The sequence below is a fragment of the Lytechinus variegatus genome, chromosome 12 (genome assembly GCF_018143015.1).
Source record: "Lytechinus variegatus isolate NC3 chromosome 12, Lvar_3.0, whole genome shotgun sequence".
Lineage (NCBI taxonomy): Eukaryota > Metazoa > Echinodermata > Echinoidea > Temnopleuroida > Toxopneustidae > Lytechinus > Lytechinus variegatus.
Genome location: NC_054751.1, coordinates 29,827,452 through 29,855,217, shown reverse-complemented (window position 1 = coordinate 29,855,217; position 27,766 = coordinate 29,827,452). Strand labels below are relative to the sequence as shown.

The 27,766-nt window shown below is 36.8% G+C and overlaps 1 protein-coding gene across 1 annotated transcript in view; it reads left to right on the top strand.

The window, feature by feature from the left end:
* LOC121424855 (condensin complex subunit 3-like) overlaps window positions 1-24,103 on the top strand; it is a 36,788-nt gene extending 12,685 nt beyond the window's left edge. The window contains exons 6-22 of the mRNA XM_041620680.1: window positions 645-729; window positions 3,711-3,903; window positions 5,285-5,428; window positions 6,856-6,984; window positions 9,012-9,225; window positions 10,068-10,250; window positions 10,795-10,902; window positions 12,010-12,129; window positions 13,270-13,521; window positions 14,039-14,220; window positions 15,451-15,619; window positions 16,882-17,052; window positions 17,758-17,931; window positions 18,786-18,894; window positions 19,820-19,910; window positions 22,498-22,623; window positions 23,320-24,103. Of these exons, the coding sequence (XP_041476614.1) occupies window positions 645-729; window positions 3,711-3,903; window positions 5,285-5,428; window positions 6,856-6,984; window positions 9,012-9,225; window positions 10,068-10,250; window positions 10,795-10,902; window positions 12,010-12,129; window positions 13,270-13,521; window positions 14,039-14,220; window positions 15,451-15,619; window positions 16,882-17,052; window positions 17,758-17,931; window positions 18,786-18,894; window positions 19,820-19,910; window positions 22,498-22,623; window positions 23,320-23,380 (2,511 nt within the window). The 3' untranslated portion in view covers window positions 23,381-24,103. The remainder of the gene's footprint in view (window positions 1-644; window positions 730-3,710; window positions 3,904-5,284; window positions 5,429-6,855; window positions 6,985-9,011; window positions 9,226-10,067; window positions 10,251-10,794; window positions 10,903-12,009; window positions 12,130-13,269; window positions 13,522-14,038; window positions 14,221-15,450; window positions 15,620-16,881; window positions 17,053-17,757; window positions 17,932-18,785; window positions 18,895-19,819; window positions 19,911-22,497; window positions 22,624-23,319) is intronic.
* The last annotated feature ends 3,663 nt before the right edge of the window (window positions 24,104-27,766 follow it).

Here is a 27,766-nt window from a genome sequence, read left to right as displayed (position 1 = left end):
ATTATTTTAACATTTTTTGCTTCAGGCAAGGAGGTCCTAATCGTCTAATTTGTAGAATTGTATTGTATAATTCAAACAATAAAAAAACAAAAAGAAATAGTGTGTGACATCATCGACTCTCTCTTTTGGATGTAACTGGCTTGTTCACATAACTATTTTGTTGAAAATAAGCGAAACTTTGAAATGTCATACCTTTCTTATCTTACATCCGATTTTGATGAAATTTTCAGCATTGTGCTTGTCTGATTTTTCTCAATTGATTCAAATCAACATTTTTCTGAGGTGGACTTGACCTTAAAATTTTTTTTTTACTATCTCCATTATATGTTTACTTATGTTTATTGGTTTTTTTTTACTTTAATGTTGACAAAAAAATCCTCAATCCTGGGCAGGTTTGAATGTGGTATGTGGTAATTCCATAAAATATATATGTCTGACCTCAGACTATATACGTGTATGTTTGTGAAACCTTCTTGAACTCTGTCTCTCTTTTCTGCACGTAGTTTATGATTTGAAAAGTTGTTATTCCTTCAAATCATCAAGAATGGAAAAACAGGGGGGGGGGCATAGACATTTAAAAATGTTGATAGTTTATGGAATTGCCCATTGATAGTTGAATCTGTTTGACTCTGTATTTTGTTTAGGTTCTATCAGAGAAGGTTCATGTCAGATCCCTCACCATTTCACAGAGGATCAAAGTCTTACAGTCTGGACTCAATGATCACTCAGGTATGAAAGTGTTTTGAGTAATAACATGTTGTGATTAAAGACAAATTCCAGTTGTGGGACGATCTCAAAATGACTTTTTACAGAATTTAATGTAATGACCACCCCAGTGTATGTTTGTATGAATAAAAATATGTGCCAAAGGATTCTGGAAGAAATTGTGTAATTGCTGAGAAATAAGCAAAATAAGCGCGGATTCTGTCGGGTCTTTTATTCCAACAATTGTAATCTACTGTCCCACATGTGCCTATATGTGTTGGCGATCTTTAGTGTGATCGTTTTTGTCTCACCTGCGAAGCAAGTGAGACTATAGGCGCCGCTTTTCCGACGGCGACGGCGGCGGCGGCGGCGGCGTCAACATCAAATCTTAACCTGAGGTTAAGTTTTTGAAATGACATCATAACTTAGAAAGTATATGGACCTAGTTAATAAAACTTGGCCATAAGGTTAATCAAGTATTACTGAACATCCTATTAGAGTTTCATGTCACATGACCAAGGTCAAAGGTCATTTAGGGTCAATGAACTTAGACCATGTTGGAGGAATCAACATCGCAATCTTAACCTGAGGTTAAGTTTTTGAAATGTCATCATAACTTAGAAAATATATGGACCTAGTTCATGAAACTTGGACATAAGGTTAATCAAGTATCACTGAACATCCTGCATGAGTTTCACGTCACATGACCAAGGTCAAAGGTCATTTAGGGTCAATGAACTTTGGACGAATTGGGGATATCTGTTGAATTCCCATCATAACTTTGAAAGTTTATGGATCTGATTCATGAAACTTGGACATAATAGTAATCAAGCATCACTGAACATTTTGTGCAAGTTTCAGGTCACATGATCAAGGTCAAAGGTCATTTAGGGTCAATGAACTTTGGCCGAATTGGGGATATCTGTTGAATTCCCATCATAACTTTGAAAGTTTATGGATCTGATTCATGAAACTTGGACATAATAGTAATCAAGCATCACTGAACATTTTGTGCAAGTTTCAGGTCTCATGATTAAGGTCAAAGGTCATTTAGGGTCAATGAACTTTGGCCGAATCGGGGATATCTGTTGAATTACCATCATAACTTTGAAAGTTTATTGGTCTAGTTCGTTAAACTTAGACATTAGAGTAATCAAGTATCACTGAACATCCTGTGCGTGTTTCAGGTCACATGTCCAAGGTCAAAGGTCAATGAACTTTAGCCGAATTGGGTGTATCTGTTGAATTACCATCATAACTTTGAAAGTTTATGGATCTGATTCATGAAACTTGTACATAAGAGTAATCAAGTATCACTGAACATCCTGTTCCAGTTTCAGGTCACATGATCAAGGTCAAAGGTCATGTAAGGTCAATGAACTTTGGCCATGTTGGGGTTTTTTGTTGAATAACCATCATATCTCTGTAAGTTTATTGGTCTAGTTCATAAAAAGAGGACATAAGAGTAACCATGTATCACTGAACATCTTGTGCGAGTCAGAGTAGTATGCAAAGTCAGCACTGCTGCTATATTGAACCGCGTGATGCAGGTGAGACGGCCAGAGGCATTCCACTTGTTTAGCTTAGATATTATGATTTCACAAAGTTCAGTTTATGTAACTGTACCAGATCTAGATCCATGATGATATAGTAATACTTAACCTTGGTTTTACAGACTTTCCCATGAAATCAGTATTTTACTGCATCTACTGTTATTTAGCTTTAAAGATGAAGGAAAGTAAACCTGTTAGTAGTTAACACTGATTACATGAGGAAGTCTGTAAAAACCAAGAGTAATTGTCACTATATCATCATGATCTAGACCTTTAGGGTGTTTCGCAAAGAGTTTAGTATGACTTAGAGTCGCACTTAAATGCCTAGATGCGTGCAGTAAAAATCAGATCATGCTGAAAGGGCGCGCACTACTGGGTATTGATCAATACATTTCATTTACGCGTCAGCATTTAAGTGCGACTCTAAGTCATGCTTAAATCTTTGTGAAACACCTTCTGGTACATTTACAGAGACTTATTTTTTTGAGAAATCATGAAATCTATGGTGAAAAAGATCATACTGGAGATCGCCAACACAAATAAGCGCATGAGGGAAAGTGTATTTTCAATTCGCGCAAAATGACCCGACAAATTGCTAAAATGTCTTGCACAATTTCTTGTCAAATTCTTTGGCACATCTTTTTTATTTATACATACATGTACATTTACATACATCTGGGTTGTCATTTTATTAGATTCTGTAAAAACATTGGTACCATAATTGGCATTATGAACCCCATCTTTCCTTTGGCAAGGTGTTAACCCTAATTCTCAAAATGTTTTTTAGATATTCATCGTTCTCTTGAAAATTCAGTGTGCTGCTCTTTGTTTATAATAAAGGACATTCGGGAAGTTTTTTGTAGAAAAACATTATGACATTGATGGATTTTTATACAGCTGAGGTTCATTGGATCAATGGTAACTCGTGGGAAGGGGGCCCAGGTCTGCGGCAAGCTATTGGAGACTACTGGCTTTCAAGTGTGTTTAGACAGATGGGTCTTGGAAACCCTCAACTAGACTAGGGTTGGCCAGATTGGGAAATAGCGATGGTGAATACCGGCAAACTCCGGTAAATACTGCCTTTGCTGGTCTTTGAGGAAAATGGAAAATAGTTGGAAATGCAGGGAAATACAACAAAATATACTTCTGGAATATTTTCAGGTATTGCCCAGTTGTTTCTCATGCATATTCTAGCATTTCCCTGTGCATGTGCCTCCCTGTACGTTTGAAACATTTCCCAGTATTTCCAACCTGATCGAGAAATACAGAAATTTCCCCAGGAATTGAACTGGTTCATGCATGCAATAATGGAATCCATTAGGACTTGCATGACCACAAACAAAATCTTTTGTTTATACATGTAGTTAATTGATTAAAAGCCCTCATAAGAAGTGGATATTGCAGAATATTGTTTTAAACTTCATCGTCAACCATGTTATCTTTGTAACCTAGACATTGTCAAGGACATCTGCTCTGGTAAGATGCTTCAGAGCTGGCTGAGAGCCTTTGATGGTAATGCCATTGATCTTCTCAAGCGCTTGGATGTTGAGAACTCCTGCACCACCGCAGAGCTCGCCCTGAAGACCATTTTCGAGAAGGTTCCCATCTCAGGATTGGTGGAGGACTTTGATCTACTGAATGAAGAGTAAGTCATACCAGGGGAGCGTTTCATGAATGGACTTGTCGGACGTTTTATCCGACAAGTCCCATTTAATCCAACAGTTACCATAGGAACAGTGCCTCTCAGCCAATCAAAATCATGGAAAGATGTTAGATCTGACAACTTGTCTGATGAAAATATTGATGAAATGCTCCCCAGGAATCCTTCTTAAAGAGTTGCTATCCAACCAACCGCAACTATGGAAGGCCAGCAACACCCACATATTTGTTCAAAATATTTTCTACATACATATATGTTTACTCATACATTCATCGTTGTCTTGACATCTTAGTGTCCCTCCACTTTGTTACAAAAGGACATTGTGCGAATTTCTGGAAGGAAAAGTTATGACATTTCTGGATTGCCATATGATTCAGGGTGATTGGATCAATCAGAACCCATGGACCCAGATTAGGTCACCAGGATATGCTTGTTATTTATTTATTTATATCCTTTCATAAACAAGGTTACAATTGCAACATTACATTAAAGGGTTGTTTGTATCATCTTTAATCCATTACCTCATTTATGATGATGCAGTAGTATACAGCCTTTATAATCTGATCGATTCCACATGCTACTATGACTTGAAACCATTCGATTTATTAAAATTATGATCGTGAGGATGTGAGTCCGAATCCCTCTTTCTTGTGCTTCAACTTCAACAAAAAATGGCGCAATAGTAATTTCTGTTGACTATACTGCTTTACCACATGTATGGCAAAAGGAAGCAAGTTCCAAAAGTATCATTTGTTGTAAATGAGCAATATGTGCTCGTCATTTACATAGGCGTCAGTGCAATTTACCCGCATATTTCCTTCAATATCTTTCCATAGAATGATCATTTCTTCCCAAAATCTTGCCTGAAAGTGCAACATAAAAAGGGTGTTTCAGAAACGACAATAAAACAAATTTGACTGATGTGTCACTTGCTTCCTTTAGCCAAAATTGGGCAGGATACAGCCAGCCAATTTGACTGAACTTGATGAAAATGTCTCTTATGTAATTGTTCTTACCAGCTTAAGTAGCGTTATGCATCAGAAAGCTGTCCTGCTGAGTGAGGTTCTGCAGGAGTTATTGTAACAGAAACAGAAGTCACACTTCTCTGTGAAATACCCCCTGGTGGTTATTTCATAAAGCTGTTCATAAGTTAAGAGTGAATTTAAGAATTACTGGTAAATTTTCTTACATGCTAAATAATCACCAGTGAACATTTAATGGTGAATATAATTTACCACAAGAAAGAATCACCAGTCATTCTTAAAGTCGCTGTTAACTTACAAACAGCTTTATGAAACCTCCCCCAGAACAATATTTGATACACCCCCTTCTTCATGTATCTCCTCATCTTGTATCTTTTACACAGTCTTATAATACCAGTTGAGGAGCTGTCTTGTGAGGGTGTCTTATACTGGCGCTGTCTTGTTGAACATGTTCGATCCAAGGGAGACGATGTTCTGATGGACAAGCTCCTCCCAACCGCCTCGGCTTTCTGCGACTATGTCCTCAAGTAAGATATTAAACTTAGGATTGATCTGAAGCCCGTCTCACAGTGTGCGATCCGATGCAACGCGATTTTTTAAAGAAATTGCATTTTGCATTAAATATGAAGTTCCAAGAAGTATATTTATTTCATTTAAAGTTTGGCATATTGTTAGGAAAACTGAAATCATATTTTTACTTTGCGGCAAGCCCTATGGTCGGAGTAAAGTCCAAATCTGCTTCAAGACGCAGCTGATGATGACGTCATTACGATTTGGAAATTTTGAATTTGTTTTTATTCATTCAGGGAGGCTCTATTAAACTGGACTGAATTTCCATTTTCAGTAGTCCTGCCACTGTTCTGAACTCTGATCCATGATATTTTATAATTTGGAATATCCATATCAAATGTTATCACAATTAATTTGAAATTCAGATCGCATATGATGAGACAGACTTTAGGTGGGTGTTTCATGAAAGTGATTGGTTAACATTTGTTTGACTTTTAAAAAATCTGAGCTAGAAGGTCACACTTGTCACCTGTGTCTGTGATATGTTACAAAAATGAAGCCCAGAAAGAATTGCATTCGAAAATAATTATTTAGTGCTTCAAAAATTGAAATATAAAGTGACCGGAAACACCATCTTAATTTCATCTCATAGACTTATGTGTACTATTTAGGTGTCTATAAGACGCCTATTTACAAAATTGGGGTTTGCCTTGTAGTTTTCGCTTTTCATTCTCAGTAATGGTTATTTTCAGGGTTTATGAGTTCTAATACATGCACTTGTACACATGTTTCTTCTTGGTTTGAGAATTTTTTTAATCGGCTGCTCACAAAGTTAAACAATACCTTTAAGCCGCTTGAATGCTAAGAGCGACTTTGTAAATAACGGGGACCCGTTACACAGACCCGTTACACAAAGCTTAGCAATCATCGTTTTTACGATTGATTGCATTGACTGCAATGTACAATTCAAGCTTATGATTAATCGTAAACCTTTGTGATTGCTTGACCCTGCTGACCCTTTCTTCGGAGCTAAATCAACAGCAATGAAATTTTGGTGTATGACATTTACTACAAAAAAGGTGTCGCCAGTCATTCACAAAGTCGTGCATGACTTACAAACAGCTCTATGAACCAGATCCCTGGGCATTTTCATAGGAATAAAATGATCAACTCATCATATATATTATAGGAACTTTGAAATAAGAATAATCATGTTGATATTTCTGAATACTCAGTCTTTGATTAAATTGCTCTAAAAATCAATTTCTTTAAAAATGCCTTCCAGTAGTCTCCTCTCCTCTCATTGTCCAGATCGTGTTTCTTTTATTCTTTGTCTTGTACCTGCTCCCTGTAATCTTATTTCCTTTCCTCAGCGCCTTGAACACATAATCAATGTGGATTTGGCTCTTTAGAAATACTCTATCATTATTATTATCAATGTTAGAAACTGTAATGAGATAGAGACCAACGTCCATAACATGACGGCCGTGGAGAATTCTTTGAGCAAGGAGTTTGTAGCCGAGCATCTCCTCAAGATGACCGCCAGCCTGGACCAGTCAGATGAAGTTGGACGGTAAGCCATTCCCTCTTTCTTACTGATATTTTTTGAGCCTACATGTATGCTTTATAAATTACAAAGGTTATGCAATAAATACAGACCTGCCAATGCCCAAATTGTATGTTTTAGGCGTATTTAGTACGTTTTTGCAACCAAAATACGGCAGTATGTTTTTCTTTAAAAAATATGTCTTATGAAAAAAAAAAAATTTTTTTTACAAATTTTTTTTACAAATTCATAATTTATTGAGAAAAATCATCTCTATATGTCTCTATTTCATAAAACGTACACAAATATGATTATTAGATCAATGTAATTTCAGGTAATTTTTTTTTCAATCATTTTGCTAAAACCAGGATGAGATATACACATGTTTTAATGTTTTTTTTTTTAATCTGCAAGAGCATTGCGCATTTTAGCTTGAATGCAGCTTGAGCCCCACGATGAGCGAGTGCGCCAAGCATTTTATTATGAAATACACTTTTTTGGGGAAAAATACATTTTTTTAATCACTGAATACAGTTTTTCATTCCTAGAGGTTGGCAGGTCTGTAAATATGCAGTTCATTGCAAGCATCGATATCAATAGGTGGATAGAGCTTCCAACCGTTCTTTTGAGACCCACTGAAAACAAAAAAGGTACACCAAAAGGTCAAGCGCGCACTAAGTTCCATACTTTTCTATCACATGTACATGTACACACGGGGAGTATTTACGCATTGGTATGGGCCCATATACTGTTTATTGCGTCATGGAGTACATGTACTTTTCCTTCGGCCTCAAAAGTCATGCGTGCAAGCGTGCATACAAGCTCCATCCAGCTATGAATATTGATGATTGCGAGAGACATAATTTAGATGATACACAACGGTGTGGGCACCAAGGAGAATTGCTCTTTCCAATACTTGTAGAAAATTTTTAATGCCCAAGGCTATAGCTGATTTTTGTGTGTGTGTCTTTTTTTAATGTGTTTTGAATATATGTGGATGAAATGTATGATACCCTCACTGATGTCTATTATCTCAGTGAACTCCTTAAGTTAAAATCACCCACCCAGTCATACAGGCTTCCTAGTTCCCATGACACAATGCTCCTCAGTCTCCCACCAGGTAAAACAAAGATTACAATAGGTGACCGCGCCTTTATCATTGCTGCACCCAAACTCTGGAATAGTCTCCCTTCCTCAATAAGAAATGCATCCTCTGTCAACTTATTTAAAACTAAACTGAAATCCCACCTCTTTCAAGAGAGTTTTTAATAAATAAGTCACTTTTTTTGTTATGTATTTTATAGAAATAATTGGTCATTACTTATTTTTCTTTGATTAATTTAGCAAAATTAATTTTACTTCTAAAATTTTTAAAATTTTTGCATATTCTGTTAATAATTGTTTTTCTGCTTTTCTGTTATGTATTGTAATGCGCAGTTGAGTATATCCAAATAGAAATTGCGCAATATGAATTTGCAATTATTATCATTTTTTAATAATATTTACCATATTAACAGCTTCTCTGCTAAAGCCAGGTTTATCGTGCTGCATTACTTTAGAGCGCTCAGATACTTTTGATAAAGGGGAAGTTCACCCTGACGAAATGTTTATTGTAAAATAACAGGAAAAATAACAAAATGTATTGGTGGAGGTTAGAATGTAGTCCTTTAAAGATTTAAAAAGTTATAAGGATTTAAGTTTTTGATTTGTGACATCATATTAAGGGTTCATGGTGACTGAAATTGCTGTCAAATTATCAAACCTGATACCAAGCGGGTAATTTACTGATATCTAAAATCAATTCTAAAATGAGGTAAAGTCTATTTTATGAGATCTGAGGCCCTGTAACACAAGGCTTAGCAATCATAGAACATTTTTTTAGAATTGATTACATTGATAACAATGTATGATTAATCATAAAAATCAAATGTATGATTGATTGTTGACCTTTGCTTTACCTGACCCGGTTGGCCCACTGGTGTTTGAAATCGATTTGGGTTTTCAGTGAATCATCTCCAGGCTAAATTAATGCCCACTTTTTTTTAACTTTGCAGGAAGAAGCTTGACGGCCTTGTCCAAGACCTCCTGATCGCCCCTCACGTGCCCCCGTCCCTCGTAGCTATCCTCGTAACCCGTCTTAAAGATTTCCATAGCGAAGATGAGGAACGGATTGAGTTGATGGCTCAGATTATATCAGACATCAGGGAACCGATTACTACCGTGGAGAAGCCTGTAGCACCCGAGTTGATTCGTCAGAGGGAACTCAAGGTTAGCCTTTACTTATGGAATGACCGCGCCACTCGCTGACTTTATTTATGTTAACAAAATGTTGCTTCTCGGGCATCAGTTTATGTTTACATGCATTTATTCAAACAATTTTAGTCCATTTTTCTAGTCAAGAAATGGAATGCATTACCTCTGGAGCATACGGTTAATTAAACTACTAATAAAAGATAGAAATTTGTTATTATATTTGATGATACTGGTAATACTTTGTTAATGAAATAGCCATTGATAAATACAAGTAAGAAACAGATTTATTGAAATTTGGATTTGCACAATCGATACAAACATCACCTGTTGAATTTGATTCCATGTTTCAATGATTTGTTTTCATATCAAATACCATTATGAGATGGGTGTTAGGTACATGCAGGTTAGAGTGAATTATTTATAAGCAAATGATCAGACAAATTTCTTGTCTTGATCTAACAATGACGGAGGTATAATCTGGACTATATGCATGAGAATTCATCTAGATTTACATGAAGATGTTTTCTTTTGCACCCCAATAGCAACTTACATCTCATGAATGTCAGTAGTCTTTTGTCATTCTGGTGAAGAATTGATGTTACGGCACAGTCACATCCTTCCGTGCAAGTTTTGGGGGTGAGTTGCGGATGTTTGGCTGCAATTCACCCGCAACAAAGTTTTGAGTATGTTCAAAACTTTGTTGTGTGTGCTCTTGCAGGCAACTGCACTGTATAAAATGTGGGCAACCTGCGGGTAGCAAAAAAGTCATCTGTAAGTCCTACGCAAGGCTTGCACGGAACGATCATCTTTCCAATGTGACAGGCCCTTTGATTTAAACTGTATGTTCACCCGCTCAGCTTGCTAGCGTTCGGCTGGACCTTACCCAGGCCAGGGACGCTCTTGAAGATTCCGTAGCCAACCAGGACTTTGGCCAGGCTGCTGAGATGAAGAAGAGGGTCGAGGAACTGGAATGCACCAAGAACTCCCTTCTTGAGGAATCCCTGGTTATGAACACCACACAAGAGATTCGCACAGAGAAGGTGAGCAAACTTGAAGAGTGATTGTCGTCTTGTATTCACGGAGAATTCAACACCAAGCAGATATAAATAACAATTGATAGAACCACGGTAGAACAAGATTTAAGACGAGCAGACCGAGTTTGCTTATCCCTAAAGATGTCTCTTTAACTAGTATTTCCATTGATTTTCACAAAGTCTGGGCTCAGCATATAAGAATCCATTCCCCCCAAAAGTTGATGTCCAACTGACATTAGGACAGTGTTGTATGCACAGCCAGAAAGCCAAGGTCAGTGCCAGTGTCAAGGACAATGCCAAGGACTTCAAGACTTCCAAGCCCAGTTGTTAAACGCAAAAGGCAAGGACTCTTTCTAGTTTCTCGGCCTATCGGAAATTATTCAACTGTTTACAGTAAGTGTAATAGCCTAAAAAACTCTGCTTATTATTAGCTATGGGTTTCCCATTGATACATAAATCATAAAGTGATGCAAATGTGAAATTGTGTTTTCATTTATAATTTTTACTTTTCAAAGTAAGAAATTTTCCTGATTTGTACCCTGTGATATAGAGTGATCCAGAAACATTGTTAAAGTGCCTGACGATTGCAGCAGAGCTCATGCAGCATGTATCGATGAAGGAGCTTAACCCGACACTGCAGACTCTCTTCACTGTTCTGGTAAGTAGACAAATAATTAGTGTTGGTGGGGGTGATGGGCCGTTTGGATGTATGTATGTAGGTTTCTTAAAGCAAACTGAGAGAGAAAATATTGTCTACATTCAAATTGCGGTCGGAGGAAGTGATAGTTTGTCAACTGACTTTCATCGAAGACAATTCACGGTGCAATAATCCAGATAGTGATCCCTTTCTATAGATAAGATCCGTTATTTTGAGAGAGAGGAAAGAAAAGCAGAACACGCCCTTGTTTTTGATGGGCAAATCTACAATTGTAATAGGTGCTTAGGAGAAAAACATGAATTCCTTATTATTCAGTATGACAAATTGGAGAGTTGTCCCAAACTTTTGCCACAATCTACCTTCTTAGTTGTCACTTTTGAGGTGGACATACCGGTAGTTGTTGTGATTTATTGTTTGTTTTTTATTTACCATAATTTCTTAATTCTGGTCCAATTTAGGTCAGACTCATTTATTTTCTTGATTTTCTCCTTTTATAATTTTTTTTCATCAGGATTAGATTCCCCTTTGATCATTCAAAGTGATTGTAATCTGGCAGATTAGTCGCTACCATTTTGGTTTTAAGCCTGTTTTAAACCCATTCAGTCTATAAAAGTTTTGTAATATGTTTTGAAAAGAAAGTGTAAAATCAGGCTACAAAACACTTCCACACATGCCTTCATGAAGTAATGAGCAAACTGACGATGTTATATTCCCATATTATATTCTTTTGTATCTTATCATGTTGTCCACGAATAATAAAAAAAAATGAATCGAAAACTGATATAATGCATAATATAATCATATTTGCAACCTGTTTTGTTACATGGGAGTTACAATATTGTATAAACATATACATGACGATATCAACTAATTATGATTTTATGTAATAAAAGGAAAGCAGGGACATGACATTGTCAGCCCACCTAGTGAATATTCATTTTCACAAAATGTTACTTAAATATGAATAAATTCGTTATTTCAGATTTTGATGAAATTTTCAGTATTTTGTTCGATGAATCTTGCTCAGTATATTTAGGTTTAATTATTTTCAGCCCGGAGTATCCGTCTAATGTCATTATTCATTCCTGTTTGTGTGATTGTTACTAGGTTCTCCCCGGTATAACCAACGAGGATGCATCTGTCCGTAACATGGCTGTGAAGTGTCTTGGTCTAGGTGCCCAGATCAGCAGGGTTTTCGCTATGCAGCAACTCCTGCTCCTCATGCAGGTAGGGAACCATTCAAACCAGCTTAATCAGAGTCCAGTTTCACAAAGACTTGTTATGATAACAAATACATCATTTCTATAAACAGTTCACTATCAGCCAATCAGATTGAAGGATTTCAGTAGCTTTTAACTGTTATTGCATATTTGTTATTATAACAAGTTATGTGAAATGGGCCCCTGGTCTGACAGATTGCTTTGATGTGGGCAAATATTCAATTCATTGAAGATTAAGTTGTGTAAGTTTACCTGTATAGACTACATGATTGATCCCGGAAGCCAAGATAAGTGGAATTGAAAAAACAAACAAACCTTCATTTGATTTTAAAATAACCAGCTTCAAACATTTTTAAAATGTGTGAGTTGGATGGCCAGATGCACCCCCCCTCCTGGCATCATAGAATGCTTAATTGTAGATGAGAGTGTCACAGAACCATATCCTAAAAGCCACTATTCATTCAAAAATATCTTAATGAATATACCATTCACTCCACTGGTTCTATATGAATATGATCTGAATATGATCATATGCCACAAACCCCATCACTTAGCTTCATGTTACAGGGGCCCAGGTGATTGCTCTCCAAACAATCTTTGACACTAACCCCTACATCTTTCACTTCTAATCTTCAAGATATTCCAAGAAGATTGGGGGACAGTCCAGGTGACTGCTCTCGAACAGTTTTTTTTTACTATAACCCTTAGGCCCGTATTCTGAAGTAGGGCAAACTTAGACCATGGTCTAACTGCTAAAATTATGGGAACCCAAAAGTGTCAAAATTTTTATTAAGTTGCATGTTTCTTATGTTTACTGTGCTCTTTCCTGATTTATCGATTGTGAAGACAATCATCTATTTATACTTCCTAAACAATTATGAATGATTTGATAGCCAAATGAGCTGAAATGTGATATCTCTGCTGTAGTGATTTATGTAACAATTGGCTATTCTTACTTAAACCACAACTTTAAACTTGAGTTTAAGTTTAACCCAACTTCAGAATATATGGGCCTATATAAAGTTTTCTTTTATTTTGTTTGATCTTCCAGATATCCCTGGTACATGTAGATTAGGAATCTGTCCAGATGAGAGTTTTCCAAGTAAGCTTTGACTATGACCTCTGTCTTTGTTTCTTAAACTTCAAGATATCCCAGGTAGATCAGGAAACAGTCCAGGTAACGGCTCTCCAAGCGATCTTTGACATCGCCCAGACGTACGGCCTTGACATCTTCACATTGCCAGAGACCAGCTCCGAGAAACCTGAGGAAGGGAAGGACGATGAAGAGGAAAAAGAGGAGGAGGAAGAAGGGGAAGGTACAACTAAAGACAAGGAGCAGTCTGCCCAGAGTGCAGCGAACAGCGCCCTCTCCATTCTTACCAAGTTATTGGATTCGGAGGTATGAATCTCGACAATTTCCCACAGGAAGCTTTTCGTCAGCATCAATTTTGAAGCATTTTTCTGTGTTTTTTTTTCTCACATTGTTTCCAAACTTCTACTTGTGTACTTCAGCAATGTAGAAACATGTATGTAGAAAGATCCAAGCATATTTTGATGGTTTCGTCAAGAATTGATTATCATGAGAGTGAATTGTTTTCAGCTTGTAGTAGATGTACGTTCCCTGCTTCCTGGGAGAAATACATGTACAAGACAATGCATTTTCATGTGGAAAGTGGTCACAGAAACATTGTTTATGAAGACATAAAAGTCTTTACAACAAGTAGGTACATAATGAAAAGTGTCATACGCAAGTGGATGTGATTTTTCCAAGACAAATATTCTATTTATTTATGTTTTTTTATAACATTAAACTCTCCCCGTATATTTTTTTCCCTTGGACACTACATGAATGAGGGGTATGACTCTCATGCATGGACCTGTACATTATTCTTTACCTTCACGTTGTTTCAAAACAGAGCAATGAGCTGCGCACCGTGTCTGCCGAAGGCCTGGCTAAGCTCCTTCTCTCTGGACGCATCACCAGCCCCAAGCTGCTCTCCCGTCTCCTGCTGCTGTGGTACAACCCGACCACCGAGGAAGATCAGCATCTCAGGTCCTGCCTGGGTGCTTTCTTCCCAATATACTCGTTTGCAGGAAGGTAAGAGTAGTAATCGCAATAAGGATACACAAATCTTGTTTAGCGCCTGTCACATGATATAACATCTCTTTATGCTTCCAAAGGATGTGAAGATTATTACCCCAGTAAACAAAGAATAAGAAAGTTTGATTGAGGATTATTCCTTCAGGAATGAGGCAGAGCTGCCAACCAGTATGTTTTTGGTGTATGTTTTGCAACCAAATACGACAGTTTTTTCTTTCTTTAAAAAATACAATTTTGTAAAACTACAAAAAAATATGTCTCTATTTCATAAAACTTACACAAATATGGTTATTGGATAAATATGATTTCAGGAAACTTTTTTTTCAATTATTTTGTTAAAACCAGGCTGAGATATACACATGTTTCAATGTTTTGTTTTTTTATCTGCAAGAGCAGTGCACATTTTAGCTTGCGTGCATCTTGAGCGCTGCAATGAGCGTGTGCGCCACACATTTTATTAAGAAATACAGGGGTTTTTTTTTTGGAAAAATACATTTTTTTTTAATCACAGAATACAATTTTTCATTCCCAGAGGTTGGCAGGTCTGATGAGGAGTAATGGATGAGTACATCACTTAGTAGGAGAGGCATGTCTATAGGCATTTTTCCTTGCACACTAATTTGCTGAGAAGTAGGAATAATAACAAATAAAGGAGAAATAGGAACTTTAACTAAGATGGGGATTGATTTGGGATTTGATGATTTAGGTCAAATGAGTGATAAAAATAGGAGTTTGGTCAAATGCAAATTTTAACTTTTGAGTGCAGCAAATGCTAGCAGTAGGATCTTGTTTGGTGGGGAGGAGGGGGGGGTAGGATTCTTTATCATTCGTATGAATTTGTTGGAAAGTAAGAATAAAAAGAAAAATATTCTTTGAAATTAAATTGAAGTTAAATTGAAGTTAAAATGTCTGATGTTCTAATGTTAATAGGGAATTATGCTCCTTCTCTCTTAAAAACATTTAGTTGATTATCTTGGTTTCTTCATATCATGGTCCACCGGGAGTGTTGGAGGAAGCTTTCCTGCTGACCCTAAAGACACTCTTTAATGACTTAATTATCTCCCCTCTTTCTTCTTTATTAGTTGATTATCTTGTTTTTCTTCATATTAGGGTCCACCATGAGTGTTGCGCAGAGGCTTTCCTGCTGACCCTAAAGACACTCTTCAATGCCCCAACTATCTCCCTTTCTTTCTTATCAGTTGATTATCTTGTTTTTCTCCATCTCAGGGTTCACCAGGAGTGTTGGGAGGAGGCTTTCCTGCTAACCTTGAAGACCCTCTTCAATGCTCCAACCACCTCACCCCTGGCAGAGATCAATCCCAGCAATGTAGCGGAGTTCATGGTTCACCTCACAGATCACACTATGCTCAACGATAAACAGGCCTCAGATATACAGGTAAACATAATATTGATAATGATATATAGCATTCATGAGGCACTGATTATGAAAATGATAATAAAGATGATGATTGTGCTGATGGTGATGATGTTGATGATGATGATAATATTAATAATAATGAAGAATAATGGAAGAGCCATGGTGTAGTGGTTCTGAGTCTCGCCTTGTAAACAGAGGGTCGTGTGTTCGAATCCCACTGCTGTCTAGCGTCCTTTGGCAAGGCAGTAACCCACACTTCGCCACTCTTGACCCGGGTGCTAAATGGGTACCCGGTAGGATGCGAAAGATATTGTATGTTTGATTTTGCCAGCGCCATAATGAGGCTGCGATGAATGCAAGGAATGCCCCCCAGGGAGTGGAAATTGTGCACTTTTTGTGCGGGATTGAAATGAATCCAATGACCGGGGTAATAATATGCTGTAACGCACTTTGAGTCATTCTAGGAAAAGCGCTGTATAAAAATTGGCTATTGTTATTAATGAAGAAGAAGAAAAAGGAGGAGGAGGGGAAAAAGAAGTGTAGTAGAAGTATTTGTATAGTCAACATATCTACCTTGTTAGGTGCTCAAGGCACTCCTTTAATACCCTGACTAAGCTAGGAATTACTTCCTGCCTGTAACCATTCATGTCACATGGGTTGAGTGCTGATTAATTTCTTCCTGAAAGAAATTACGCCTCTGGCAGTCTGGCTGGGATTTGAATCCACAATCCTCTGTTTTAAAATCTAAACAGACAGACCCATCTTTCATAAAAAGTTGTTAGGATAACAAGTCTTGCTGGAATGTTAACTTCCATGAAAACAGTGTAAATTCTGCTATTTGATTGAAAGATCCATGGAAAGATAATGTTCTTAGTTTGCAACTTTTTATGAAATACACCTTTCTATTTTTGGCTTAATCATGCTTTGTAGCGTTTGGCACATATGGGGCTTTAATATTTTCTAGCTTCTTATCTGGACCAGGAAGTAAATCTTACTGTGATCCCTGTAGATCTTCTAATAATGATAATGACAATGTGTGACATTCATATCAGGCGTTATCATGCTATCACCCCGACTTGTCAATTGCTGGAGTATTTAAGGAATTCCTTCCTCCTAGGTACCCACCCATTTACTAACCTTGGTTGAGAGTAGCAACTAGATAAACGCCTTTCCAAATGATGCAAGTGTCATGATGGGATCTGAACCCTGGATCTTGTGATTCAAAGTCGAGACTTTTCCAGTGAGCCATGACGCCTCCACCTCTCTTTTTATTTATTCAGGAGACAACTGTCCATGACAATCTAGCCTTGAAGCTGTGTAATGCCATCCTGAAGGACCCTTCTGCCCCAGGTACCCGGGTCTTGGCTAAGACACTCACCATGCTGACTATCAACGTGCATAACAAGGTTCACCTTGCAGACATCAAGGTCCTAGCTGATATGCTTCTAGACGTAAGTAGATGGATCTTTCATAACAATACCTCTTGACTTAGATTGATAGGCAGTTCCGTGAAATAACATTTTACAGTGTTACATGTACTTCACTACATGAAGAGCTCAAGTCAGTATGATTTAAAACCATTGTCTTTCAAGTCAACTAAAAAAAGTACCAATCACTTCAAGAAGGTTTTTTTTTAATTAATCATAGGTTAAGTTGGCACATGAAATGAACTTGGCAGGGGTGAAGAAGGGGCATTTACTAGAATGGTAGATTGATCTGTTTGAATAAAAAATTGGGTTTGTATTGAGTTTCAAATGAGGTTTGTATCTTAGCTCCAAAGGGGTGCTTTTCAGAAAGAGAAGATGACACTTACAAGGAAGATGTGGAAGGTGTAGGTCTTTAAAAAAGTACAAATTGGCACTTATTAACGTTTTATGAAAGGGAGTGTTTACTGTAAGCAGAAAGTACATTGTTGAAAACTGGGGCTTCCCAGAATTTGACTTGGCACTCTGTGATTGAGAAAGGGCTGTTGCAAGCACTTCAGGGTTAAAAAATAATCTGATGGTGTTAATGAATTTAATTACTGTAATCATTTTCAATAATTAAGATGATACAAATTTATCAGATGTTTGGTTTTATTCTGGAATGAGTTGAATAGTGAATATGTTATCTTGAATAAATGTGTCGGAACAAAAAAAAAACCCTCTTGTTTACAGCATGTTGATGAGAAAGTTGCCCTGAGGCAAGTGGAGAAGTTCTCTGACAGCATCGACAGCTTGTTAGGTGTGGAGAATGTGGATGAGGGAGAAAAGACAGAGGATAGAACAGCTGCTGAGGGGGCAGACATGTTGGATAAGGAAAATGAGGCTGGAGAGAAGGCTGATGGAAAGGTAGGTACTTGCATAGATTACACAAGTTTGTATAAGGTTTGGGTGGGTGTCATGAAGACAATGTCGGAAGAGACACTGACTGCAATTTCTAGAATAGAGCACTGGTGTGAATTCAAGCAGCAAACCTATTATTCAGGTGGGGAGGGGGGGTGGGATGAGCCATTGATCCACCCCCCCCCCTTGAATTGAACAGTATGAAGCCATGTATTTACTCCCATGGTGTAGAAATCATTCAATATGATTTTAGAGACTCTCTTTAGATAATGTGAAGTTTGCACCAGTGTCACATTTCTAAAATAAAGCTTTTTTTTAGCTGCACTAAATTTTGAAAATAATATTTTGATAAAATTTTTTGACACACTTGCTGATGATAAATACATGTACACATTGCAATTATAATTAAGGAGTGGTGGATGACAGGAATGTGGTCATGGCCGGTGTTAAGGCCACATTTTGCCGGCCTTTTGTGAGAAGTACCTTTTGGCCTTTTGTTGGAAGTACCGACCCTGGCCCGGTCTTAGAAAGAGTTGCGATTGATCCAATCAGTCGTAACTCTATGGAAATCCATTAGTGCCATAATTTTTTGCTACAGGAAATGTGCAAAATGTCCTGTGTAAACAAAAGAGAACACACCAAATTGTCAAGAAATCAATGAATTTATGGATATAAACATTCATATCTAGAATTTTGAACAAACATGCATTTTATATGTTGACTCTGCTGGCTTTCCATAGTTGTAAGGCGGGCCCCTGGATTGCATCCCTTGTAGATGATCAGTCTTACTTGATTAATTGACATCTGTCATCTTCTACATCCTACATTGGTTTGTTGATTATTTATATCCTTTTCTCCAGATGAACGAGACGGCTCGTAGTGTTGCCGCAGCTCAAGAGCTCTCTGAGGATTGCAAGAAGGAGCTCGCTGCACAAGAACTGACGGGCAAGAAGAAGACCAGGGCTAGAGGTTAGTTGGGATATAAATTACCATTGTTGAAGGGGATGGGCAAAGTGTCCATGGTGAGCTGGATGAACGGGCCATCTTTCCCCAACTTCACTTTGGAAAGATAGCATTTACATCCATCTCACAGAAATCAGGATGTGATGAGTTGCTTTATATTCCACATCTGAAACCATGTAACTGTATACCTATATTGAACTGGAATTTTAACAAAATCTCACTGTCAGGTAAAATTATATGGAATAGTACATCACATATGAACAAAACATTTGGTAGACGCTGATCAGGCTCAGCCCCAAATAATGTCATTATCCTAGTTATAATCATTTTAAATAAATCGCAATATTGTACATGAAATTCAGTATGAATTCTACTTATTACTGGTACAGATGATTGCGGTCATTTTTAGTGAACATATTTACACTATTTACAGGAAAAAAATATCTTAACTATTCACAAAAATCTTCATACAGAAATTATTTTGTTTTCAGGCAGTATATACCATACCAAATTAATTCTAATCTTCCAGTAGCTTAAAAAAGAAGAGAGTTTTGTTATAAGGAATAAAAATTTAAACATGTTAATCACTTGAAGACCTAGATAAAGATATTAGTTGTTATCTGTTGTAGAGGTGTTGTGGCCCAGTAGATAAGTCTTCGGACTTTGAACCACAAGGTCCTGGGTTCAAGTCCACAGCAGCACTAGCGTCCTTTGGCAAGGCGTTTATCTACATTTGCCACTCTCGACCCAGGTGTAGTAAATGGGTACCAGGTAGGAAGGAATTCCTGGAATGCTCAATGCGCCCGATCAGATTAGCCATGCTTAAGCAGGCGTAATGGTATGCCGCGCTTGGAAACATTTGTAATAAGCACTGTATAAATGTTGCATATTATTATTATTATCTTGCCAATGTTTTCTGACATATTTTCAGGCAAATCAACCAAGACCCCTGCTGCTAAGAAGCCACTCAAGACTCCCAGTACTAGAGGCAGGAAGAAGGTAGTCAAAGAAGAAATCACGAGGTAATGACCTAGATTTCTGGAATATCACAAGCAGACATTTTTTTTTTCATGCTGATGGCTAACAAAGAGAAACTTTATCAAATTTTATAGAATTTTACCAAAACTAGCATTAAACAATCACTCCTCAAACGAGAAGTTCACCCTGACAAAAAGTTTGCTGTAAAAATAGCAGAAAAAATTACAATATTGCTTGAGGTTTGAGAAAAATCCATCAAAGAGTTAAAAAGTTATTAGAATTGCAATCATTTGACTTGTGATGTCATATACGAACAGCATTTTTACATAGCGAATGGTAAAAACTCAATGAAATGTCATTCTACACCCGATCATGAATAGAAAACAGAGTCATCAGGAACCATTGAAAAAATGAAATTCATGTATTTATATTACATAAATAACATCACAAATCCAAAACTTAAAGTTCTAATACCGTAATAGACAGGAATAACCGTCGTTTCTGGGGATTTATTCAACAATTTCTGACATTTTACTGTAATCCCCATTCACCGACGGTAAAGTGTCCGTGTGGGCTCGAATTTGTTATAACACCCGCACTTTTGTCAATCCAGAGTCCAAACTTGGGTGTAATATTACACATCGAAGTTACACTCTAAGGATATATAAACTACAAACTAAAAATGTTTAATTATTCAATTTTAAAATACTTTGAACGATATAGATGAAAATGCATGAAAATTATACTTTACTGATGTTTAGTTGAGAAGAACACAGCAAAAACGATCAAAATGGCAGCCAGACTATGAAATATTTACAAACGAACGGAGAGGGCGTCAACAATTTTACGAATGTGATATCGATATTGCATTCCACCAGCACACCTACAAGGAAATATACGAATACAATAATACGATACGCTACACTACACGAAGACAAACGATACTAGTTATAATCGCGATGTATCGAGACATTAATTAAGTTAATAACGATAATGACATCATTGAAGATGGCAACTTGCAAGAAAAACCGTCAGGTCAGGAGAAAATGTCTTAGATGACAGATTTCTCAATCATCCAGTGGATATTTTTTCAATAACTCCGGTCCAAGGTATGCAATTACTTAAGTTATTTATATTTCCCTGATATGGAAACCATGAAACTGTAAATTTCGCTAAAAAAACAGTTTTAAATCGCGATCTATAAAACGCTAGTTCACTATACGTTGTCTGTAGCCACGGGCCCCTAAGCTCTTCAGTCTATGTATGGTGAGTGGAGCCAACGTAGTTCAGTGGAACAACCAAAATACAGAGACTGAAGCTTTTGGTCTAATACCGTAATAACGGACTATACCGCACCTGTGGATCAACCGCACCCCCAACTTTGGACTAAAAAAAAAATAGATAACCTCACATTTACATGCATATTTGAGGCACAAAGAAACAAAAACTATTAAAGTTAAAGATTTCAAAGTATCCAAAGAGATTACCGGTAGAAATCTGCTGTTCATGATCAATTCATCTACAAATGTAAGCAAGAAAGAAAGGTCCCGACAATATTGGCCACATACATAATCACTCACCTCACAGTCATAGTGTACATACACACAGCACTGCCGTTCTTGTGCATTGCAAACTACGATACGGTACCAGTACATCTTATCAAATTATGATCTGTGTCTTTCCTGGCGTAGGAGGAAGAAACATTCACATTTCTTGCATCACAATCTCACAATCACTTCAGAATTTGTCTAGCATTCGATGTCTTAGCATGAATTTTGGATACGGGATTACATGAAGGTTCAAGAAACAAAGAAATTAGCATTTTTTCCAGTTGTATTTACGGCTTTGTGCTGTCTCTCGTGCGCGGTGTACATGGTATCTTATGAAAAGAAAACGGGAAAGAAAAAATAAGCTAGTGCGAAACAGGACTTTGGAGGGGAGGGGTTAAAATGAATAGTGACAGCTTAAGCCGCACTTCGGTATAACCACAATACAACGCAAGCTCTCGGCTAGCTCTCTCAACTCTCGCTCAGCTGTGACAAAATATTACCGAGTATGCTTGGCGTCTCTTTGAACTTAGCCAGGGAACTTCACTGCTTTGAATCGAGAATAAAGTCGAAATTATTGTCATGAAAGTGGGTACGTTTGTTATGGACAATATTTGATTAAGATGGTAATAATCGCTTCCCATTACCCGTGGCTCATACCCCTCTAAACGACATTGCCCTGGGCGGCTACGCCCGGCCACTCGATGTGTTGTGAACTGGCAGACATCTCACATGTTCGGGAAGGGTTACGACACGTTGGCTAAGACCCGTCACCGTGGATAAACCGCACCCCCGACTTTTGCTTCTATCCTGCCGAGAAAAAAGTGCGGTTAACAGACCGTTAATTACGGTAACTTTCTTTATCTTTAACAGATTTTCCTCAAACCTTCACCAATATAATTTTTTTTTGCAGTAAAATAAAACCCCTTTTCTTTGGGGTTCACTTCCCCTTCAAAACAAATCTTCAAATTCTAATACATTTCGGCAGTGCAGAGTAGTAGTCTTCCAACCTTATGACACTGATTGAAATTAAGTCTTTAGTGGTTAATATTTGTTCAATGTTTTTCTGCATGTTTTACTCTAGTGACCATGAGAATGAAAGTGACTTGACAAGGTCAAAGGTGAATGGTCGTGTCAGGAATATGTCTAAGCTTGCTGAATTAGTAATGTCTAGTGATGACAGCGATGCCGAGTTCCAAGGAAGAACGAGGTGGGTATCGGGACTTTTGTTTCCTTATTATTATTTGGTTACATTTATTATAATCCATGGGATATTTGACCTTTCATAAGTTTATTTTCATTTTTTTTTATACTTTCTAAATTTTCATTATTTTTTTTAGGGGAGCATTATGTTTCCCCTGAAAAGGTTTAAGTAAAAAATCATACCATTTTAATTTTCTGTAGTTCTATTATCTTTATTCATGTCTTGAAATACTCTAGTATTAAGTAAATAATCTAGAATAAAACTGCCACCACCCCCCCTGGCTTGCAATCCTATTGGTGTTAATCCTTGCTGTACTTGATTATTTTTGCACCATGAAAATAAGGGGGGGGGGTCTGGTAGCCTTTTTTTAGTCAATTTCTGGAGAAAAGAATATGATGTCAACTGACCTTACTTTCAATCATTTTTCTCCATTTTGTTTTTATTTAAGTAAAAATAAATTTGGTAAAAATTTACCATAGGAATGTTGTCCATATTGTGAGCAGAAGACAATTGTGCTCCAACCCCCGATCTCTGGATGAAAATAGATCTCAGAGCTGTTTCATATTATACCTGTTGAAAAAAAAGAATATTGACCAACCTAACTACCTAATGACCCTAATTTGTTTTCCTCCATACAGCAAACAGACAAGTTTGTTTTAGGAATAACTTAATCTAATTTCCCTTCTTTATTGTAACTTGCAGACATTCCAAGAGAGACCAGGTTCTAAAGGTTCTCAACTTTGCTGATGATGACAGCTGTTAGACCACCATCGCTCTCAACATTTATCATGAGGGCAATTTGATATTTGTAATTATCCTATTTGTTATCGTACAAAAAAATCCTCGAGAGACATTTGTATAAAATATTTTTTCATGCGCAGTCGGTATTGCATTCATAATTCAATCTCTTGGGTTAATTGATATTGAAAACGCTTTGATATTACCCCTTTCATATTGAGTAAAGTCATTCGCATGACTCTAGGATACTCTTGAGTGTGAAAGGGCATCTACGGCCGTTCTATGCTGCTTTTGAGGCAAAAGCCTTTATATTCCATCGACTTTGTACAGAAAATATTGCAAATCTTTGTTGCTTGATATCTAAACAAGGCATAACAGATAAGATGCAGCATTGTGGTAGAAAATGAACTTTGAGATTGTAAGAAAAGTGATCATGATCCTCATTACATTTATTACGTTTGAAGTGAGTGTACAGGTGTGGATACTGTGACATACACGCTTTTTATGTAATCATTGTATTGGTACATCTAAGTGGTGTATTTATGTATTAATGTAACAGAAATGTACTGCAAGAATGTTCATGATGAAATGTATGTCAAGTGAATTTCAACCATCTATTTTGATGCAAATTATTGATCTTACTTTGGTATTTGATACAGATAATCGGTCTTAAAGTTGCTGCTAATGGTTGTCTATACAGTCCTGTCTGTAATTTATATTGATTCAATTCATTTCTTCTGCTTTCCACCTGTTGAAAAAAAATATTTATAATAGGGCCCTCAGCTATTTTCTTTGGTATTCTTCATATTTGCTAATTTACCTGAATTTATTTGTTTATTTATTTTATTTGGTTCATTTCCTAATATGCCATTCACTTCTTCATATATTGTTCACTTTTATTAGATTTATTCATCCATCCATCTACAATTCATTTATTCATCATTGCACTCATACAACCATTCACTAATTCATCCATTCATTCTTTCTTTCTTTCATCCATTCTTCATTCATTCATCCATTATTCATTCTTCTTTTCATTCATCATTTCATAAATTCATTCATCCATCCACTTATTTATTCATCCTTTCATACATTCCATCAATCATTGATATCAATATTTCCATTCATACATCTATCCATCCCTTCCTTTATTCTTCCATTCATTCATTTCAATTCAATTACTAAGGAGGGGGTACCAATGAATTGTCTGTTGATGATGCTTATGAAGCACAGAATGTGATTGCATATTTTGATGACAAATGACGTCGCATCTTAAATTTAGGAAAAGTCACTTAATTTTATGACAAGATTACTATTTTAGACTGCATAAGTCAAAAATGCTGTCAGTCTCCGGCTTTTGTCTGATATTAGGTCCATTCCGTGCTTTTAGTGCTTTGTATTGTACGGCATATATATATTCTGGCTTCTTATCAGGCCAAGTGAGTAGATGTGCCTAGTATCCTTATAAATCATTTTACGGCTATTTATATGACCATTTTCCCCTTGTTGCAAGACAGGAACAAATGTATAAAGAGTGCCCTTGGTGTGAAAATCTGAAGTGGATAAAATACCAGTGACTGTAAGTGAGTTGTAATGTAAATAATATAACAGTAAAACTACTTCCAACAGAAGGCCAATTTCAAGTTTCCTTCTTTTCTCAAACTGTACTCCAACCTCTAATATCAGTTGGGTGTTTCATGAAGCTGTTCGTAAGTTAAGAGCGACTTTAAGAACGACTGGTGATATTTTCTTGTGGTAAATGGTATATTCATCGATGATGGTTAGCGTGTATGAAAGGATCACTAGTCATTCTTCAAGTGGCTCGTAACTTACGAACAGCTTAATGAAACAGCCCCCAGGGATGTAGTTGAAATGGAACTTCCGAGAATACCTACTCCCAATATAGACTTTGAATCTGTGACTTGGGCTGAGGCCAAGGCCGGCAAAATTTAACTCGAGCCCGGCCTTGACTTCATCCTTACATGTTGTTCGGGAACAATTGATGAAAAGGGTGAGTGAACTGTAAAGAGATGAAATGGAAAAGAAGAAAAGTGTGTGAACAAAAGTGAATGTACAGAATTACATCTTGTATATGAGGAAGTTATTGATATGGTTTGTTTGAAATCAGGAAAAGTAAAACGGATTTAACGGTAAATTTTTCAAGAAAACTGACAAGGAGAAATCAAGCTTACGGCTGTTTGTAGAATGAGATCACTAGACAATATTGTGCTCTAAATTAATTGATTGATTAATTAATTAATTAGGCATTGATATTGATACAGCATCTGATATAAAGAACTGTGGAAAGTTCGGGCTTTGAAGAAAATATTTGCAAATGACAGAGGCGTGGTTTGAAATGGATGGCCCACGTGTTGAAGAGAGATTTTTATTTTCATTTTTTTTTTAATCTAGTAAAAAAAATGCCAAATTGATGGATGGCCCATATTCAGTTTTGTCAACATGACACTACTGTTCTTCCATGGGGTCCATGTACAATAAAAAGTAAACGTTTATGAAATGGAGCATATATAAAGTAAATCAAACAAGATGGTATAATTTAGCCTGTTCCTAAAAAGGAATTCAATAACTTGGCAAGTATTTCCACGAAATATGAGGCTGCTATCATGATATAGAAATAAGAGAAGATGATAAACGTGTGAAAAGAGAATGTGGCATTTTCCTGGATGGCATGAGAAGAAAGGGAAGACGAAAGATTAAAGGTCAAGTCCACCTCAGAAAAATGTTGATTTGAATCAATAGAGAAACATCAGACAAGCACAATGCTGAAAATTTCATCAAAATCGGATGTAAAATAAGAAAGTTATGACATTTCAAAGTTTCGCTTATTTTTAACAAAATAGTTATATGAACGAGCCAGTTCGAAATGAGAAAGCCGATGACGTCACTATTTCTTTTGTCTTTTATTGTTTGAATTATACAATATTTCAATTTTTACGAGTACGACGATTAGGACCTCCTAGCCTGAAGCACAAAATGTTAAACTAATGGAATTCCACGTGTTCAGGGAGGAATGAAACTTCATTTCACATAACAATGACGAGAAAATAAAATATTTCAGATTTCATATAATAAAATACAAAAGAAATAATGAGGGAGTGATGTTATCAGTTCCTCATTTGCATACCGACCGAGATGTGCATATAACTGTTTTGTAAAATGAAGCGAGACTTTAAAATGCCATAACTTTCTTATTTTTACATCCGATTGATTTTGATGACATTTTCACTGTTATGCTTGTTGAATTTTCTCTTTTTATTCAAATCAACTTTTTGTCGGGGTGAACTTGTCCTTTAAATGGGAAGATGGCGAAGAGGGGAAGCAGTAAGTAATGTTGGTCTGGACGAGGATGGTTATCAAGAAAGAATTGGAAGGAAATAGTGTTGTCCTGGCAACACTTGACTGACTGAATCAGATGATGATCATAGGCAGAGGTGACACCAGGATATTTAGATGCGGAAAGGCAAGATGACCTAAAAATGACGTAGTATTTATACTCTCTTCATCTTTCTTTCCTTTTTTCTCACTCTTTTTTTTTCTTTTTCTCCCTTTGGTTTTCACTACTTGAATAATTACTACTTGGCCCTCTCCTGCGGCGACAACCCTGATAAAAGTGTATTATTGTGTGTCCTGTTGAAAGAAAATGTATCAGTAGATATTTGATGAAATTGACTTTTAAGGTGTTTTTTTTTTTACTTGAGCATAAATGAAGAACTTACATCACGATGAAATTTGAAAATACACCTATTATGCGACCAGTATGAAATTCCTATAATTTTCGCAGCTTTAAAAGATCACAATTTCTTGTTTTTATGATTTTTTAAAATCTTTCTTGCGCATTTTCGATACAAAGTTAGTTTTTCTAGATGACTTTCTTCGACAATTAAACTACCCAACCATTAAGTTAACAATTTTTTTGTCTTGTTTTTGTTAGAAAATGGTACGGGGCAGATGCCCCGACCCCACCGAAATTTAATGACTATTTTTCTTTTAAATATCTAAGGGGGGTGGGTGTCTTGAAAGTGCGTGAGGAAATATTTTTGTGCGAGTATGTGTGTGTGTGTGTTTTATTTATTGTTTGTTAATTTGCATTTTTTGTGGGGTTCCGAAAATTTTGCCCCTTCGTACAACGTTTCGAGATACGCCACTGCTGGGAGATGTAATATCATGGTTCAGAAACTCATCATCGACGATAACATTTAGAGGGAGATCGTCTCTCATCCATCCGTTCGTCAATTAGGAAAATCGGGAGAGAACGCTCTCTTTAAAGGACGGACGGGGTATCTTTTTTTCTTTACTGCACTCATCATGATGCAAACAGAATTTTAACGGGTAAGGGCTGTTGGAAATTTATCAAGTTTTAATCAGCACTGATTAGATTATGAACATTGAT